Source organism: Anneissia japonica, unplaced genomic scaffold, assembly GCF_011630105.1.
Source record: "Anneissia japonica isolate Jap-2015-1 unplaced genomic scaffold, ASM1163010v1 scaffold287639_len43220_cov91, whole genome shotgun sequence".
Taxonomy (NCBI): domain Eukaryota; kingdom Metazoa; phylum Echinodermata; class Crinoidea; order Comatulida; family Comatulidae; genus Anneissia; species Anneissia japonica.
The window spans coordinates 24,497-40,163 of NW_022707660.1; the positions used below are offsets into that span (position 1 = coordinate 24,497).

Below are 15,667 nucleotides of genomic sequence, written 5' to 3' on the forward strand. Positions count from 1 at the left end.
GATAGACAACATTTTGAGAGGTACTGAACATTTTGCTAGAGCATACTTGGATGATATTGTAATATTTAGTAATGACTGGCATTCACATTTACTTCACATAACTGAAGTACTAAACAGACTAAATGCTGCCGGTCTCACCGTAAAACCTACGAAATGCGAGATAGCCCGTAAAACTGTATCTTACTTGGGCCATGTTATTGGTAATGGACAAATCAAGCCAAGCACTGATAAATTATCGGCCTTAAAGAATTATCCCCGCCCTATCACCAAAACAAATGTCCGAGCCTTCTTAGGTCTTGCAAATTATTACAGAATATTTATTCCTAACTTTCCCAAATCGCACTCCCATTAACTGAGGCAACTCGAAAATCCTCCCCAAATAAAATGGAATGGACCAAATCGATGGAAACTTGTTTTAGAACGTTACAAACAAAATTAACTAATAGCCCTGTATTAATATGCCCTAATTTTGATAAACAATTTATCGAATGAAGACTACAAACCTTCGCCTTACTAGATGGAGTTTAACACTCCAGCCCTATACGTTTACTGTTCAATATAAGAAAGGCTCGAATAACAACAATGCGGATGCTTTGGCTCGAATTTAAATTTGGTTCTTCACATAATTTGTATTGTTATACAGTAAAATATATAGATAGGAATAATTTTGTAGTTAAGTTTACTTTTATGACATTTTAATTTAATATGTACGTGATTTTGTACATGCCAAATATACCGTATTTAATTAAGTGCAAAGATTATTATTGTTTTAATTAAGTTAAATTAAAGTAAATCAAAGCCTATGTCATAATAGTGTATGTGAAATTGTGTTTTGATTGGTTCTCCCCACTCCACATCAAGACCGGAAAGGAATTCCTGCACTGGAAACAAATTGTGCCTAGACATTTAACTATGGATATCAAGAAACATCACCAGTGGCATAATTCCATGGAAGAAAATGATTTTGAATCGATATACTGTACTTTGAACATTTTTCCTTCATTTTATTTTACACCAGAACTAGTATGATCCAAGTATTGGACTTCAACACAGAAAATAATGACCAAAAGATTGAAGGTCATAGTGTTGCCTAGCAACTGACTGCTGGACTACCGGTTTCAGGATGATTGATGTATCTCTATGGACACAGCCTATTTTGATGTAGCAGAAACTTTAATTATGACCTTTTAAACAAACCTTGGATTGGATTTTGACCTGTGAAAACTTTCAGTGACAATACTATGAACAGTAGGCGAACACTTTTAAAATTAGTTGGTTGATATGCAAGCCTGTGCTGTACTGTACCAATGCAACTATTCTTTTCAACTTCTGAACATTTCTATATATTTACTTTTAACTTTGATTTTGCTAAACCTTAAATTTGATTGCTGAATTTACTGTTATATGCTTATATTTTCTTATCATCTTTGCATTTTCATTTTAAGTTAATTTTTTATTTTGCGTTAGTTAAGTTTACTTTTACGGATGGTCCCTATTTAATTACACTGTTGGGATTAATGACTGTTTGGTTTCGAAGACACGGCTTCGAATTGGCAAGCGGGGGAATGTAACATAGTATCCACTGGACATGACCCATAAGCCATACACCCCTCTCCCTCTCCTGGGTCTACTTAAGTGAGTCATGCATTCCTTACTGGGAAAGTCACTCAGGATGTTTATGCTACATCACTGGTAAGGAATGTCTTGATGAGCCCTTGCTCAAAGTTACTTTAGTAGTTAGGATAGTCAGTTTTGAGTTTTGATTCTTGTGACAACAACATCGGTCCAAAATCATTATACTCCTCATCGTTATATTAAATATTTATATTGAAGTTATATATTTGGAGCTTTTGTGATTCTTTTGCCTTGCCCTCGATCACGCATACCGATAAAAAACACGTTCTGGGGACATCATAAAGTCTTCTGTAGCTTTTGGCATCAGTTCCTAAAGTATCAAAAATAATAAACAGTTCTATAAGTTTACATTATCAATATGCATATATCATATATTGTATCAAGCACTGTGTGTGTTAGTGTTTAAGACTAACATTAGCCAAATCCTGTAATTTGCTAAATATTTTCATTCAAATTTAGCCAAAAGTTAATGGAATTAAAGTTATCATAGTTTGTATTCTGTTGTTTCAGCTAATCAAATATTTGTTTGCCAAATGGCTAATATTGTGTTTGGCCAGCATGTATGTAGTAGTTGTTGATGTGCATGTATGTATACAATGCCGTGAGAAACTGGGGATATTGGTAGAGATGCAGATTTGATAGTATTTACAAAACAAAAACAGCATCGAAATTTTAACTTTTTTTTCAAACAGTCCCCTCAGTGGTGTGTTATTACCAAACTTGTATTCTGTTTTACATACTGTACTGGTGTACCATATGAGACACCTTTATTGATTGATAAATCGAAATACATTACATTACATGGGCAATACATTTTTTTGGCATACAGTATTAAGCTATTTTTGGAAATTTAGAATATTCTAAAAAAATAGACAAGAGAATTTTCTTTAAATTTATTTTGAATAGAAAAAAAAAATTGAGTATGCAATAGTTATATAACATATTTTAAACACAATTTTTTATGTTATGTTGTTATATAACCATTCTTCACTGAGCCTAAAAATGTATTGTTTAGCCTACAAGTTCATGATGGCATTATACATGTAATGTATCACGTCAATATATCTTTTAAGATGGTAAAGCACATTTGACGATCTAATACTTAAATTTTGTGAACTAGCTTATTACCCGCAATAATGTATTTCTTAAATAAAACCACGCATAAAACAACATTGAAAAACAATAAAATTTAACAGGCACACAGGTCGTCCGATTTTTTTGCCTGTTAGAACATTATTTAACATATGTCACAGCCTAAATGATTGGAAGCAGAATGCAATATCCCGGGAATGGGCCTTGGGTCTGTTTTTACTTACCAGAGATGAAGTGCTCGCTACATACAGTGCTTATCTGATCATAGAATACCACCAGAGATCCATAAATTTCTTCGTTATGATTTTCTTTTTACAGGTGGAATTCTGTAAAAAATTAAATCGCTTCCTTTCTTTTGTCGATTTGAACAGCCAATGGCGCAACAAGATGAAGGCATGGCTGACAATTCTGCTTAAATGTATTGTGGAACAATATCTGTTCTTACCTGAAAGATTGAGCGTATGTCCAGGTCATTGAACTGTACTTGCTATCCTTTAGCTACCAGCTAGAGTTTCAAATTATTTGACAACATGGATGAAATTATCCACTTTTATCTCGAAATTATACTATCACGACCAAAAAGAAGTGTAGCCTTATCTAACCATATATTGAATTTATGTTTATTTATTATAATTTCATAGATATTAAAATGTAAACAGTTTATTAAAAATGTGTGAATGGCATTATGTCAGGAAAAAAATTAAATTGAAGTAGAAGAATATTGATTTTTTTAAAGTGTATTCATATAACACAGGGGGAAATCTAGAGATGGTGGGGCCAATGAGACAATACAAAAGGGATAACCATGTTATTTTACCAGAGCAAAACGACGTACAATTCAAAATAGTCATGTTCGCATTATATTTGAATTTCACAAGCCTTTCACCATTATTTACATATTTAAATGTTGGCATAAATAAATTAGTTTTCCTCACAATAATACCATCGAATGTGTCAATTAACTAGGCTATTTAAATATATTCTGTTTTTAAGTCTGCCTTTACAATATTATAATATCTTGATTTTAAAACGTTATAATTATGTACGGTATAATTTGGATTCCCATCAATCAATTTCGATATTTTATTGCTGTCAGTGGTAATAATTAACTTCACAAGATTTTGATTGAATTTGAATTAATAAATATCTGTCGAAAATGCATATTTCTGTACCTTTTTGCAACATTTTAGCTGAAAATTCTAAAATTGTTTAAATAAAGACGTAGCTTTCTTAAATCCGTGATGAGGGTATAGAATATAAGAGAATGAGCTAATATTTCACTAATAAAGAACAAAATGAATACAAAATGAATAATATTTATCATAAAAGTTATAAGATGAAACAGTACCACTGCCAAGACGGGAACAATTGTATTATTTGTAAAGAAATTCGTCAAAAATTTTAGTCAATGATGTTTAAGTTCAATTTGTATGTTGCTTATTGCTGCTATTTAATTATTTATATAATTTTAAAGTGTTAATTGCTATCTACGTCCTACTTATTATTATTAGTAGAATATTATTATACTTATTATTATTTTATTATTATTATTAATAATATTATTCTATTTGTTATTTTTATAATTTTTATCTTTGTTATTATTATTATTTTATCTTAATCTATGATATGAATGTGCTTAAATTAATGTGTGTACCTTTACCTACATTGTCAATTTGAAATAGTATCTTAATTACTTTTGTTTTCGGGCGCCACAAGTGTAAAGCTCTGCTTGTTTGTGGTTGCCCTTTCCATTTCCATGTTTATATCTCTACTGTTTCTAATCTATGCATTAAAAATATTTAAAATAAATTTATTTTGAATTGAAAAAAAAATTGAGTATGCAATGGTTATTATAACCTATTTTGAACACTATTTTTTATGTTATGTTGTTACATAACCATTCTTCACTGAGCTCAAAAAACGTATTGTTGAGCCTACATAACATAAGTTCATGATCCATGTAATGTATCACGTCAACATATATTTTAAGATGGTAAAGCACATTTGACGATCTAATACTTAAATATTGTGAACTAGTTTATTACCCGTAATAATGTATTCCTTAAATAAAACCGCACATAAAACAACATAGAAAAAACAATACAATTTAACAAGCCCACAGGAAATCATAAAATTATATATATTCGGAAGAACGCATTATAAGCCAAAATCATAGTTTTAAGATATTGAGCAAACGCGTTTCTTGTTAGCCTTTTGTTATGGAAATGAATAACACTGATTTTTTTTGGGGGGAGGGGGGTGAATGTACTAACTATACAACAGAAAAACATACTGAAGTACTTGTTTTTATATATATTTTTTCTATAACCCAGTCGAAATGGACATAATCAGCTTTTTCAAATTAAAACAAAAGGCAATGAAGCATGAAAAATCTGATTTTAGGCATTATATCTAGTTTTGCCTGTAGAATGCATGCATTAGGCTTTACATAAGAACTAATGAAAAATAACAAATTAAAGTGAATTTTCACCAGGACATCAGAGGTTTTAAATTCCATTATGTTTAAATAACTTAAAACAAAACAAAATAGAAAGTTTCTTGAGGGTTTTTGTTTATATTACCGTATTTGTATAAATCCAGGAAGTTACAGTTTTTCTATTTTTATCAATTTTTAAAATCATTTGGGTAAATCGTCGCACCAACCACAATAGCCGAGTTGCACAGCGCTGAGGGTCAGGCGTCTGCATCTCTCGAATCGCTCGTATTTCTCTTGTGCATGTGTACCTTTTGTTTTATACACAAATATGCTTGAACAATATCAGTTCTTACCTGAAAGATTGCCCGTATGTCCAGGTCATTGAACTGTACCTGCTATCCCGTAGGAAAATAATGTATAGAATTTCTAAAGAAACCATTCTATAAAATTTCTAGAGCATTTCTATAGGCTGATTCTATATGATTTTCTAAACCCTGTTTTATAGAGTTTTAATAGATTTTCTACAAGATCTCTAAAGATTTTTTCATGTAGTTTAAATAGAAATCCTGAAGAACTCCTATATAGTTCTATAGAGCGTTGATAGAGACTCTAAAGAAACTGTATAGAAATTAAAAAAATCTAAGAAAAGTCTATAAAATTTATTTAGAGCATTTCTTTAGAAAAACAAGATTTTATAGAGAAACATTTCTATTTTCTATAGAGCTACAAAAATTACTATAGAACTTTCCATAAATCTGTTTTATAGAATTTATATAGACTTTTGTTCGACTTCTATAGAATTCACATACAATTCTATAGAAAATTAAAAGAATTATATAAAAAAGCTTATAGAAAATTACTATTACGAAAACATTTCACAGAAAGTTGATAGACTTTTCATAGAAAAAGTAACAAGTTTCTATAAAATGTCTAATCAATTTTGAATAAATTAAATTAAAAATTCTATATGATTATCGGTCATTTTAATAAACTTCAATAGAATTTGATGAGAATGATATAGAAATTTATAGAACATTTATAGACATTCCATAGAAAATATGTACAGAAAGTTAATAGCATAAATATGGGAAAAGAAAGTGGATTCTATAGAATACAGAAATTTCTTTAAAATTTATATAGACTTATCGCTAATAAAAATTGGCTTCTATAGAATTCGTATAGAAAGTTTATAAACATTTTGTAAAAAAAAAGATGTACAGAAAATTTACGTTCTAAAGCAACTTTTTATAAAGTTTATAGAATAAATATAGAAAAATAGCGTGAATTCTAAAGATTACAGATTATATTCTACAGAATTATTATAGATTTATCGCGAATTTTAAAAAATGACATAGAATTCGTATAGAAAGTTTATAAACATTTTACAGAAAAGTCGCACAGCAAATTTCTCATTCTAAAATTTTTTTTTTAGAAAGTCGAATACAATGATTATGAATTAAAATATAGATACTATAGAATTTGTATTTGAAATTTACACATTACTGTAAAATTTGGTCAATAAATATTTTAGAAAACTTAAAGAAATGTTGGTCTATCGTAAAACCTAGAATTGAAGCCCAATGTGCTTAATCTCGAGAAGAAGCCGTTCTCGAATAGAAGCCCCTCTTTAGTTTGCAAAGTAGCCTCGAAAAGAAGCACTGGGCTTTTTTTCAAGATAGCATGGACTTCTTTTCGAGATAGTAGAGTATGTATACATTGTACATAAATTACAATTACTACTATAATGACTATACTCTCTGTCAAAAAGCAATTAACATAACATGTTCGATGTTAAGTGTTACAGATTTGAAAAATTTGAAAGAAATTATAAATTTTAGTCTGTACTGTTATACTTAACGAGATAAGAGCATTACAGGTATTATTGTTAATTGAAGATACTATATATTTTATAGGTGGTTTAAATAACAGCTAAACACTGTACTAAGATTACAGCAATTTTATTACGTTTATGTTAATTTTATTTTGAAGTTGTGATGATAAAATTTTATGATGAAGAGTTAACACATGAAGATAAGATGATTTAGATCTGATGGTTAGACCAAGTTTTTAACGGTAATGCTTTTATCGGAAGACGTGTATCACGAGTTGTAACCGGGAATTGGGTTAAAGAGATACATTTGAATGATAAAGATGATGTTATTGATGTTTGATGGATTGATTATTGATAAGATAAATGAGATACGATGTTATTAAGATTCCGATTTAATTATTTTACTTTTATTTATTTTACCTTTCTCTGATTGTTATTTCAGGGGTTTTTTGTTTTGTTTTGTATTTGCCTTTATATGAAGTTTCTGTTGAATAAACGCCCAGAAAGTACTTTGTCTTATCTCATCCTTTGACGTGTTTTGTGCCCACGACAAACTGGTGGCAGTGGTGGGATGGTTCAACAACAGCTTTGAAGTCAACGAGTTCCGAGCAAGCAACGAGTGCTACAAGTGTTCCGGATTGACGAGTACCAGACCCCTGAATGCAGAGGCTATGAATATAGATATATCTTTATTTATTTTATTTATTCGATTGATGTTATTGCATATGTCCGTATATTTTTATCTCCCTTTGTAAACCACACACAGCAACATGGCCGAAGTAAACGATGTCATTCAAGCTCTTACAGCAGCGTTGCAAGGACTAACAACACAACGTGGTCCACCTCCTGTGCGGCTTCGCAAGTTTAAAGGGCGACCTGCAGCAGCTGGTGAGTCAACGCTTAAAGAATGGTTAGATGATTTCAACAGCTATGCAGAGCATTATAATCTCTCGGGTGAAGCGAAAGAAAATTCGTTAATGGCACACTTAGGCAGAGATGCCAAAGATGAAATATTGTGCTTCGGTGACGAAGTAAAGAAAGACTATTCGAAGATATTAGAGAAGCTTGAAGCAAGATTTGCTCCCGTCAATACAGTACAGTCGCTAAGTGCAACTTTTCACAGTAGAGACCAGCTCCCAGAGGAATCACTAGGTGATTACAGCCGAGTGTTAACGAGGCTTTATCAGCGAATGTTAAAGGTAGCTGGTAGTGGCGGTGAAAGAAATGCGTTGGAACAACTGAGAGACAACACTCTAAAGGAGAGGTTTACACGTGGTGCAAGGGAGAAGTGGGTACAGATGGAATTAAGAAGGATAGAAATGTCGTGCAAAGACAAATCATTTCAGGACATGCGAGAGGAGGCATTGGAATTTTTCCAACTTCAAGAAAACCAGCCAAAGACAAAGGTGCAAGTTAATGAAGTAACTAATGAATCGAAGAATGCAGAAGTAGAAGCACTGAAAGAAGAGATAAGATCGATTAAAGAGCAACTCAGCAGAAAAAATGAGCGGAGAAGCGAAAGTCTGACTTGCTTTAAAGGCTTGGAGAAAGGGCACCATAATAGAGATTGCAAGAGTAGAGTTAGATGCTTGAACTGTAAAGAACTTGGACATATCAAGAGGGAGTGTCCAGCTCTTGCAAAGAGTCAAGGCAGCAACAGGAGGCCAGCAAAGACACAATTGCAGTAGAAAGTGTAATAAGTGACGGAAGTAGCGAAATGCAAAAGTTAATCGCAAGTAGTCCATCAGCTACAATCAACCTACTTGGAGTCGATATAGGCTGTATTTTAGATACTGGAGCTGAAACGTCGCTGATCCCGAATGAAACATATGGGACACATCTTAAACCAAGACTTGGAGGGAAGTCTCCAGAGGGTATATACATACCGATTGTAGGAGCGAATGGAAAACCTATTGATGTTGTTGGGTACGTCGAGCTCCCATTGAAGTATGGTAGTGATGTTGTAAAGTCAAGTTTTCTTGTGACAAAAGACTGCTCGGGTAAGCGAAGAGAAAATCATCCGTTTCTCTTGGGTTGCAACAACCTACGACTCTTAAAGCAATTTAATGTTCCTGTGAAAGATGGTTTTGCATGGCAGTTTGTCCAAAGGTTATTAGCAGATGAACCAACTGAGAAGAAACAAAGTATCTCATCCGAAGTCGCTGAACTGAAAGTTGCGGACAATGTTACCCTACCGGCATGCAGCGTAAGACGTGTTACTTGTAGTGTAGGTGAGCTGAAGGGTGATGTCATGGTGAGTCCAGTAGCAGTTAAAAGTGGTTTAGAAGTGGTGGAAGGTTGCGAAACCGTAGGAAATGGTGTTGTCCAAATAATGGTTGCTAATCCTGAGAAACACTCTATTAATTTGCAAAGTGGTTCAACAATAGGATCTGTAACAACTGTGAACCAAGAAAGCAGAGTAGTACTGAAAGAAGGGGAAAACTCGAGTCTGAAAATTTGCGTTAATGAAGTGCTAAAGGTCTCAGGTGATGTAGATAAAGTAGTGCAACCAGGTATGCAGGACGAAAGATTAAAGATTGATCAAGATGTTAAACCAGTTCCTGGACTTAATTTAAGTCACTTAAATGATGAAGACAAGCATAGAGTCACTGATTGCATCACAAACTATCCAGAAGCATTTTCTATGAGTGTATATGATGTCGGAGAGTGCGACGTTATCCCACATAATATCTCTTTAACATCAGATAAGGCTATCAAGCTTCCATTTCGGAGGATTTACGCACAAAGAGTTCCTGAAGTTAAGAAAATGATACAGGAAATGGTTGACCAGAAAATTATACGCCCATCCAAGAGTCCGTATGCAAGTCCCGTCGTCTTGGTAACAAAGAAAGGTGGATCCTTGAGACTGGTAATAGATTATAGGAAGCTAAACTCTATGACTATTAAAGATTCTTTCCCTTTACCTAGGATAGAAGAAGTGTTGGACCTGTTGGGAGGAGCTAGGTTTTTCTCGGCTCTAGACCTCGCCCATGGATATCATCAGATAACTCTAGAAGACACGTCAATAAAGAAGACTGCATTTAGTGTCCCATGGGGTCTGTATTAGTATTTACGTATGCCCCAAGGTTTAAGCAATGCTGCTAGTACCATGCAGAGAGTCATGATTTTTATATTTTCCGACATGAATATGGTGGATCTAGTGCTATATCTCGATGATATATTGATATTCTCAGCCACAGTGGAAGAGCATTTGGAGAAAATTGAGAAGGTGCTGAGCAGGTTAAGTAAGTTTGGACTAAAACTCAAGGGGAAGAAATGTAAATTCCTTGTTCCAGAAGTAGAGTATCTTGGACACATTGTCAGTAGTGAAGGTGTACGAGTGACCTCGGACAAAGTCAAGAAAGTAGAAGAGTGGCCAGTACCCACATCAGGCAATAAAGTGCGTTCTTTCCTTGGATTAGCATCATACTATAGAAGATTTGTACCGAGGTTTTCAAGAATTGCTGCGCCACTTCATGCTCTTGTGAATAAAAGTAAAGATACAGCCAACAAACAAGCGGGGAAGTTTGTCTGACCGGAAGAAGCAGCTGAATCATTTGCAAAACTGAAGCAGTCTTTATGCACCACTCCAGTACTTTTCCAGATTTTGAGTTACCATTTACATTAGAAGTGGGTGCGGAGAAAAACTATAGTGATTTGTCGAGCTTTAAAGTAGAGCTGTTAGCGCTTAAGTGGGCTGTAGCAGAGAAATTTGGCCCATATATACTACACAATAAGTGTGTAGTATACACTGACCATAATACTTTAGTCCACTTAGAAACCGCAAGACTCGGAGCAACTGAACAGAGGTGGATAGCGCAACTAGCACCGTACAACATAGAGATTAAATACAAACCAGGAAAACTGAATACGTGTGCTGATGCATTGAGCCGATTAGGTACGAATGACGTCATCCAGCGTATCGCCGGAAGTTTACCTAAGAAAGAATTGAGTGATGTAGTAGAAGTAAGAGAAGTTACTATTCAGAAAGGCTGGCCTGTGTGTTCCCATCGTACAGTTCTCAACAGTTGCACCAATTTCAGATTGAGTCATCTACTTTAGGTGAAATATGGCATATGAAAGATAGAAATTGGACACCTGGTCAAGATTATAACAAAGAGATTAAAGGCATCGGTGGTTGGGTTAGGGTGTGGAACAGTCTTGTCGAAGAAGAAGGAGTTTTATATAGGTTGACAAGTGACAAAATTCATGGTAATATCAAACAGATCGCTATACCTGAAAGTATGCGTCAACAAATCTTAGAGATTGTTCATGATACTACACACAAGATGTTTTTGGCCAGGAGCAAGAAATGATGTCAAGTCGCATATAAAGAAATGCTTTAGATGCACAGTTAGCAAAAGTCAAACACCAGCAATACGTCCACCTTTGAGGCACCTTCTAGCGTTTAGGCCACTAGAACTTGTTGCAATAGACTTTTTGAAGTTAGATAGAAGACGTGGCGGGTATGAAAATGTACTCGTGATGACTGATGCGTATTATAAATTTGCCGTGGCAGTTCCTTGTAAGAATCAGTCAGCAAGATTAGTAGCACAAGCATTAAGAGATAACTGGCTTGCATACTTTGGTATCCCTGATAGGATCCATTCCGATCAAGGCAAGAAAATGAAAGCACGCTCATTAAAGAACTCTGTAAGTTGTACGGAATCGAGAAATCCCGAACGTCTGGTTACCATCCTGCTGGTAACGGGCAAACAGAGAAGTTTAATCGAACGCTATGTGCATTGCTGAGAGCTATCAAACCTGCTGAAAGAAGACGTTGGAAGATATAATTTCTCACATGGTTTTTATGTATAATAGCACTCCCCATAGAGTGACTGGGGTGACACCATATCTTCTCATGATGAACAGAGAACCGAAGTTGCCCATTGATCAGCTGTTGAACAAAACTGACAGGGGCGGATTTAGTGGGGGGGGGCCGGCCCGGCCCCGGCCCCCCCCCCCCCTTTTGGGAGGTAAAAAAAAGAAAAAAGAAAGAAAAAGAAAAAAATTATAGCCCAGAACGCCTCAAATGTTATTTTCGGGCGTCTAGAACACAACAATTTCGCGGGGGCATGCCCCCGGACCCCCTAGGACATTGTTGTCTCGATCGACCCAAATTTCGGCTCCCCTTTCGGCCCCCCCTTTTGGACATCTCTGGATCCGCCCCTGACTGATTCCGATTGGCAGGAAGAATATATCACGAGCTAGGCAGAAGTAATGAGTACAGTCCATGATGTTGTTAAAAATAGACTTCTTGATGCTGCTAGAAAAGAAGAAGAACGTCATAAAGTTAGCAATTGCGAACCATTTAATGTTGGAGATAGGGTTCTACTTAAAAGAGAACAGTTCGAAGGACGACACAAATTACAAGACAAGTATGAGGAATGTTCCTATACTGTGGTGGATGTTAACAATGAGGGAGATGTATATCAGTTGCGATCATCTAACGGTGGAGAAGCAAAGTGGGTAAACCGTAGAAGGATCATAGCTGACCCACGTAATTATCATAAAGAACACATAAAGATTGATACTTACTCACATGATGGTGAAGAATCTTCTAATAGTAGTAGTGATACCTCATCTGATGATTTCTCTGAGGAAGATGAGTATTGGATAGACTTCCAAGCTCCATGTCGATGATCAACAAGGAAAAACAAAGGGCTCCACACCAATTTACATCATTTGCCTAAGTCCACGCTTAAGTAAGTTGTCTTTGCTTTCGGGGTCGAAAGCCATTCAAGCGGGGAAGTTGTCGAGAAGTGAATCATTTTATTAACTATTTTTTTTATTGTGCACTACTTTATTTTGTGTAGGGATCTATCCCTTTTGTTGTTTCACCCCTTTGCGTAGGTGTATATTGTTTTAGCGCCCTTGTGATTAGGCTAATTAGTAGCGCTTGGTGTAAATTGAGACCAAGGAGTCAGTGGATCGCTTGCATTGATTGAGTCAAGACGTACTGAGAAATGCACCGTACAGATAGACAAGAAAATTAAGAATTTTGCGATCTGAATAGAATGATCTTTGTTAACTGATAACTGGTATGTTATATATTTGATTGTATTAATTACTTATATAATGATTGAGCAAGTTCTGCTTGCAAATTTTATCGTAATGTTATGTATTTCCTAGGACCAGAATAATCTTTATGTTAAGTTCGAAGCCGTATAGAATGATGTCTAGCGGGCTACGTCGGGAGAACTCTCGATCGTAGGCCTAGTAAAACTTGATATTGATTCGTTGACAGTAGGTTAAACTTATATGAATAATATTATTTCATGAATGTTACCGTTCTAGACTATTTAAAGCCTTTATAGACATTATCATGTGCCTTTTATGTTGAGTAAGTTAGCTTTCTTTGTTCGGTTAGCTGGTAGATAAGCGTCTGTAAGCACAGCGTGGTTTATCGCAGCAAACCATGTTTCTTTTGTCGATAAGCTTTACCATGTGTGGTTGTTGTCATTAACTCTTGTGCTATAGAGGGCGCTCTAATATAAACATTAGACAAAGATGGCTACGCCCACGATAATCGTAGTGCAGCATAAGTTGACATGTTTTAAGTTGTATTTTATAGTTAATCTTGTAATGATTATGAATTTACAATGCCTATAAACGATATTTATTGTTTAGTCAATGTTAAAAGATGAATATTTAGTAGATAAGATAATCACAGATTGTATGCACTGTAACTGTTATATTACAATGACATATCGTGATTAATTATATGCATACTGTTGTCTATACGGGCATTATATTGTAATGTGTTCATTCAATAGGTTGTTTACATTGAGAACATGAGCTTATCGAGGTTCTATTGAATTAGGCCCATATCGGCCGCTACCTATAGCTGCCGCCTTCCAGAACGGCCGCCAATGCGTGTATATGTATGGAACGCCGATGACGCATTCACAATGCAGTCCAGTACAGTGTAGTTCGGCCGAGATATATTTGTATGGAACACCAAGTAGGCGCAAAGCTATTGCTGCAACAGTATCCATTATTTTGTGTTTTATTGTTAGGTCTTTTTATGTTGCCAAATAATTAATGTGTTTTTAAGTAAATCCGGGCATTATTATGCTGCCATTAGTTTGCCAAAACGACAGTGGATTTTATTAGGTTTTGTGTAAGTCCCGTATAAGTTAATAATTAATTATGTAGATGTTTTAAATAGATAAAACGAAATAGCCATCTAATTAATTAATTTTTAACTTATACGGGACTTACACAAAACCTATTTAAAACAAACAAATGTACATTGTATATGCAATCATATGTTAATAATCGTATTGTATTATCAGGTATTTTGCTGCAAATTAATTAATGTTGTTTTAAGCAATTCAATGGAATTGAATTCAAATGGAATACTGCGATGAGTTTGCGAAGAAAACATTGGATTTTATTAGGTTTGTGTAAGTTAATAAATGTTTTAAGATTCATAAGTTTCATTTTATCTATTTGAAACAAATGAACAGTGGGTTACATTAGGTTTGTGTAAGTTAATAATAAATGTTTTAGGATTCATATATTTCGTTTGACCTATTTGGAACAAACGAACAGTGGATTTTATTATGTTTGTGTAAGTTAATAATAATGTTTTAAGATTCATAATATATTTCGTTTTATCTTTTTGAAACAAACGAATTTATATGTTGATAATCAAACCAACGGATTTTATTATTTTCATATTACAGTGTCGATGCATATATTGAAGAAGAGAAAGAAGAAGATTGTTGGTAATATTATCAATATACTGCCAAATTATATTTTTCGTAATAAAATATTTAAGCTTACAGTATTTGATGCTTTATGTTTCGTTGTATATTATGTCTAGGCCTATAATACATTCTTAAATGATTTATTGATTTTGAAGCAGAAAGTATATAAACGCCACAAAAAGTCACATTATTTATGCCCCGTTCGGCACTCAAAATTTCCGACCGGCGCTGACAGTCTGCCGACCGGCATTGCTTTTTTCAATGATTCTGTGTATTATTTTAGAAAAAAAAAAAATCAGTGGATTTTTATAATATTATTAAAGTTTACAGCATTTGATGCTTTATGTTTCGTTGTATATTATGTCTATTCCTATCGTGTATCACGAGTTGTAACCGGGAATTGGGTTAAAGAGATACATTTGAATGATGAAGATGATGTTATTGATGTTTGATGGATTGATTATTGATAAGATAAATGAGATACGATGTTATTAAGATTTCAATTTAATTATTTTACTTTTATTTATTTTACCTTTCTCTGATTGTTATTTCAGGGGTTTTTGTTTTGTTTTGTATTTGAATTTATATGAAGTTTCTGTTGAATAAACGCCCAGAAAGCGTACTTTGTCTTAGCTCATCCTTTGCCGTGTTTTGTGCCCAATACACAATGTTAATTGAAACGGTTAAATATCTCTTTAGATAATTGAAAGGGAATGGAGGAATAAGCTTAAAATATATTTGATTTCGTTTTAAACTGAACGCAGAAGATTTATATTTAAAGTATTTATTCTCTTAAGTGTTAGTGCTCTGTATTTTTCTTGAAAACTGATGGATATTGATAGCTACAAAACAAATTAACTATTTATACAAAATACATTATATATATATATATATATATATATATATATATATATAGACAAAAAATGAGAGGTTCAACAGTAGCTTTGATTAGACATA

At 33.9% G+C, this 15,667-nt stretch overlaps 1 protein-coding gene across 1 annotated transcript; it reads left to right on the forward strand.

Annotated features, from left to right (window-relative positions):
- The first annotated feature begins 8,712 nt into the window (after nucleotides 1-8,712).
- On the forward strand, nucleotides 8,713-10,062 carry LOC117106388. The gene has a single exon (XM_033247755.1). It carries the CDS (start codon nucleotides 8,713-8,715, stop codon nucleotides 10,060-10,062), a length of 1,350 nt encoding a protein of 449 aa, XP_033103646.1.
- Nucleotides 10,063-15,667: the final 5,605 nt, after the last annotated feature.

Excerpts from the sequence above, each read along its gene's own strand:
- LOC117106388 (XM_033247755.1), top strand. The coding sequence starts at position 8,713 with ATGCAAAAGTTAATCGCAAGTAGTCCATCAGCTACAATCAACCTACTT.